General features: G+C 50.5%; 1 protein-coding gene across 1 annotated transcript; it reads left to right on the forward strand.

Moving 5' to 3' along the window:
* The first annotated feature begins 403 nt into the window (after window positions 1-403).
* Window positions 404-4,528, forward strand: LOC148161948 (putative NBPF family member NBPF5). Its single transcript, XM_088020495.1, has 4 exons — window positions 404-581; window positions 2,495-2,591; window positions 3,232-3,446; window positions 4,473-4,528. The coding sequence occupies exons 1-4, from the start codon at window positions 404-406 to the stop codon at window positions 4,526-4,528; spliced, it is 546 nt and encodes a 181-aa protein (XP_087876621.1).
* The last annotated feature ends 511 nt before the right edge of the window (window positions 4,529-5,039 follow it).

Here is a 5,039-nt window from a genome sequence, read left to right on the forward strand (position 1 = left end):
CTTCGGGGGGACCGGGCAGTCTTGTGTATCAGCACGGCCTTGGCAACTGGAAGGCAGCAGCTCCCCAGGTTCCATGTCATCTCGGACGTTCCAACTCTGTTATTTCAAGTGCAGACCGTTACCTGGCATTCTGAGTGCTCCCTCTGTCATTCCGTTTGGAGTGTGAGCTAGGGGCAGTGCCTTCAGCTCTCAGCTGTGGCATCTTGAACCTTGGTTTTGTGGTTCCTGAATCTCAGGTGCTGTGGGGTGTTGTTCAAATTGTTCCCAACAGTAAGTAAAGACTTCCTGTATCCTCACCCCTCAGTCCTGATGAAACCTACTTGATTTCACTGGTTTTTAACCATCCTGTGTTTGGGTTTCTTCTCCTCAGTCCCCAGCTCTACCTCCTCGGCCACACGTCACCATGGCAGCACCTCTTGGCCCTCTGTCTGATCCAGGGGCAGAAATCAGCCTCCTGGAAATCAACCAGGAGCTTCAATCCCAGCTGGAAAAAAGCAAGCAGGACTTCCGAGACCTCAAGGAGAAATTCCTTATATCCGAATGTACTGCCTACTCCCTGGCCAAGCAGCTGCAGAAATACAGTAAGTCCTACAAGATCATGGCCACCAAAGACATGTCTGTCTGTATTCCTTCTGAGAAACTAAAAACCTCTCCAGATGCTGTCTTCTCTCTTCCAATGTCACATAAATTTCATTCTGACCACAATCCGGGAAATGTAGAAGTGGGTATTTTATCCTCAGTTTGCTGAGGATGGGAAAACTGAAGACAAAGAGGTTAACAGTGACATGTCAGGTGGGGTTAGAGTTAACATCCCAGTTCCTGCTTCCTGGTGCGGACACAGAAACGCCTGGTCCTCTCAGGATGGTCTCTGTGCTGTATCAGATCCTGCATGCCTGCAGGCCTAAGTGTCAGGGACTAAGGAACTCTCTCAGGTCCCGCTTCTCTGAGGTCCCATTGGTAAAGCACCAAGTTAGTTACACTGGGGAAACATCCTGATGGCACACCCGGGGGCGAGAGGGAGGGTAGCAGGTGACACTACCTGCTTTCAAGGAGATGGAAGTAGTAAGTGGAAAGTGGAAAGAAGGTCTCCTTTCCCCCTAAAACTGTGGTATCTGTGAGTGACGCCATCCACACAGTGACTTCCCTTGTGAGAGGGAACCGGTGCAGAGCCTCTGCTTCCTGAGTCCACGGAGGCCATTTGATACCCAGTGGCAAGGGTGAGGGTGTTTCAGGGAACATCACGGTCTCTCCCTGAGCTGGGGACCTTCAGACGTGCAGGATGGCCAGCAGGTCCAGGCCTGGGCCAGGAGACATGTGGCCTAGTGAGAAGGAGGGTGAGTGGGGGAGACCACAGCCCCGGGAACCAGCCAAGCCAGGGTGTGGGGCAGGCCTTCCCCCACAGTCAGCCTGAAATGGGGAGCTCAGCTGCCTGTTCATTAGGAGGGGCCTGCGCTGGCAGAAGGAGTCATGAGAACGGGGCACGTGCACAGCCGAGCGATAGGAAGGAATCCTGACAACTCTCAGCCCGCATTTTTGTCATTTTCTCACAATTTGCTTTCAATAGAACAAGGGGAGGTGTAATTAAAAACGAATGACGCAGAGAAAAAAAAAAACTGAGGCATGCTTTTTACGAAAGGGAAGAGATGATGAACTTTCAGGGAAGGACAAGCAGTTTTGTTTACAACTTTCCTGAAAATCATCACATAAGTGTGGGAAACCAGTTGTGAAGATGATGCAAACAGATATCACCTGAGGGCGTGGGGTGGCGGTAACACAGCACAGGGGAGAAAAGCATGGGTTGTAGGTCAGTCAGCCTGGGCTAAATCCATGGTGCCCAACGTCCTGTGCCTCAGTTTCCTCCTTGTTAACCTGTTAGTGTTGTGGGACCTACTTCTCTGAGTCAGAATGAATACTGAGTAATTTCTTGTAACGCTCTAAGAGCAGAACCTGGAACTGTGTAACTCTGTTCATCATTCTACTGCTTCTCATAACACAAACTGTATTAGGATTGGGCCATATTCCTCTCCGGTGCTTCTGGTTTTATGCATTGTGGTTTCCACAAGTGTAACCGGATGAATTTTTACCTTTGAGATACTTGCTCAGTATAGAAATCCCAGCTCAGGGGACCCATCAGTCCAGTAGCCCTGGGGGCCTTATGTCATGTCCCTGCTTAGTGTTTCACTTAGGAGTCTCCAAGGCTTGCTAGAGTGACCATGATCAGGGGAACCCAAATTCTGACTCTACCAAATACCAGTTCATCACCGTGTCCAGTTCCTCTCTGTGCCTTGGGGCTGTTCTTTCCTGGGCTCTGAAACAGGGAGTAATCGACTGCCCTGTAGTTGGGAGGCTGAAGAATGTGATGTGGAGCTCCCAGCGCAGAGCCAGGTGGCCGGGGTTCCAGTTGTCCTAGGATGGACCCTGCCTCGTCCCTTGAAGGCAGCGAGCACAGCAGCATGTCCAGCTTTCCCCTGAGGCAGGCGTCTCTGTTTCTCAGAGTGTGAAGAGTCCACCGACCTCATCGAATCCGTGCTGGGAGAGAAGGTGCAGTTTGAGAAGGGGAAGCAGGCAGACACGGTGGCTGAGAAGCTCAGGTAAGGAAGGCTCCATGTGGGAGGCTGCAGGGACGCTGTGGGCATCTTTGACTTGGGGCAGCAACAAGTCTGGGCCAGGAAAGGGCAGAAACGTCATGGCAGGCACGTGACCCAAATATTTCTAAAACAACTAAGACAACAGTGATTGGTAAATGATGGACTCCAATGACTCAAAGTCTCGCTCTCTCTCTGGAAAAAAATATCAAAGTCCCCAAGTTCAAGGGAACAATTCGTGGCTTTTAGCACATTCACAGTGTTGCGAGATCACCACCTCACTTACCTTTCACAGAGTCATGACCTGGCTGACCACAGCTTGAGCCTGCCATTCTCCTGAGCTCACCAGTTCACACCAGCTCTACTGGACATGCTTCTGCGTCTGGCGCTGTGTCCTTTCACTGCACGCCGCGCTGTGTGTAGTTTTCCAGGGAAACGGGTGTCCCCGAAGTTAGCAGCTGAAGGGACATCTCTCTGGCGTGTGCTTAGGAGAACCCCTGGCTCTGTTTACAGAAGGAAAAGGTGTAAGGGATGTGCAGGGTTCACGGCTCCTTTGGGGAAATTCTGCCAGAAATCATCACGAAAGATCTTATTGTCTGTTGTTCAACTCTTTGCATTTTAAAATTTTCTCTCTGCCCTGCCTTAGGCTATGTCATACCCTCATTAAAGACCAGGCTAAAGAGCTGACCCGTTTGTATCAGAAGTTACGGAAAGGGAAAGACGTTTCCCAACTGCTCAATAAGCTCCTCGAGGACCTCCTCACCCATGATGACCCTGAGCATTCCCAAGGGCAGGGCTTCCAAGAGCAACTGGCTGAGGGGCGCAGGCTGGCCAAGTGCCTTGCCCGAAAGCTCAGCCCAGGTAAGGCGGCCACCGGCCCTGATGCCCGGAGCTGCGCCAAGGCCCTGGGCTCACAAGAGACTCCCCGCCTGGCCTCACGCCGTGTGCAGCAGCCCTCCTGGATTCCCCATAGCAAGTGGGGCCATGAGAGAACCAGGAGTGGAAGGTGGTAACAGAGAGCAGAAATGCACAGTGTGGAGGTAATAGTGCTCCACGTGTCTGCTTCCTCCCTGAGGGAATGCAGCCTTTGGAGCGGGAGGCAGCCTCCACCAGTCTTTGAGCCAGAGAGCAAAATGTGACAGGAGGATGCTTGTTAGTGTGCAAGGATCCCTGCACTAAGTGGGAGGTTCCCAGAGTCAGCGTGGTCTGTATTAATTGTGGGTGAGAAAGTGAGTTTTACTTTCTCCATATCTGTCTCCTCATCTGGAAAGTATATCAAATAACCTGTTGATACTGTAGTGATCAGATAGGGAAAATTCATGAATGCATGTCAGGAAAAAATAATGCTCCTGACTGTGTGGAGTTGGATGAGGTCCTTGATGCAGTAGGACTTGGAGGTGGGAGTGCTGTTTAGACGGGACCGCTTTTCGTAGACGGATGTCCCCTTGATAACACTGAAGCCCACGTGGGGGCCCTTGAAGTCCCCGGTGGAGGGATGTGGGACAGGGTGGTTGTCCTGTCGTGAGGGCAAGGAGGCGGCTCTATGTGAGAGCTGTGAACCCACAGAGAGTCTGTGGCTATGGTGGGACCTGTGGCACTCTGCAAGACACGGTGCAGAAATGAAGCTGACAAGCATTCCCTGATATGGACAACAAGAGCCGGTAGAACGTGTTGCCCAGGTTCAGTGATGCTGATCCTCAGAATCAGAGACACACTGCCTGACGCATCAGAAATCCATGCCACAGCAGTTCTTAAAGACAGTGCCCTAAACTCAGTAGAATACCTAGTCATTCATAGACCCTTAGGTCTCCAGGGACATAGAAGCCGCTGTGTTTATAGTGGTGATGTGGGAAATAGCTGATGGGACATTTCTGAATTTATTTGCAGAAAATTATGAGGATGAGGAGGATGAAGAAGAACAAGGAACCCTCACTCCCAGGTGACAATGAAAATTCTGGAACCAATAATGTGTGGGTCAAAATGGACAGGGTCTCAGAAAGTAAAGTAAGTGAGGTCAAGAGAGTGACAGATGTCAGATGCAAGGTTAAGCAAAACTGCAGATGGTCCCCAAAGGATGGCCGTTTTGGCTTGGTTGCCTGTTGTCTCTGTGGTGTTGTAAGACCGAGATGAATTCACCAGCCTTAGGATTCCCCGTGGGGACAAAAATACCCATTCTTTCCTGTAAATGGACACCGGGAGGAGATGCATATCTACTTCCTACACAGTTCTCTAAGGTCCTTGGTAGGAAGGTAACTCACCAAGGAATTGGTAAACAGACAACTAGCAAAATTAAAACCAAGAGAAGTACCTAACCAAACTCCAAAAACTTGGGGTGTCATGTGACACTATTAATGACAAAGTGCCTAGAAGGCACACATTTCTGCAGTCTGCAGGTACTCCAGAGCTGTAAGTAATTGACCAATCTATGTAAAAATCATCCTGACTCAGGCCCGT

Source organism: Eumetopias jubatus, unplaced genomic scaffold (assembly GCF_037043125.1).
Source record: "Eumetopias jubatus isolate StellerSeaLion01/CBP00866 unplaced genomic scaffold, mEumJub1_p1.0 scaffold_32, whole genome shotgun sequence".
NCBI lineage: Eukaryota > Metazoa > Chordata > Mammalia > Carnivora > Otariidae > Eumetopias > Eumetopias jubatus.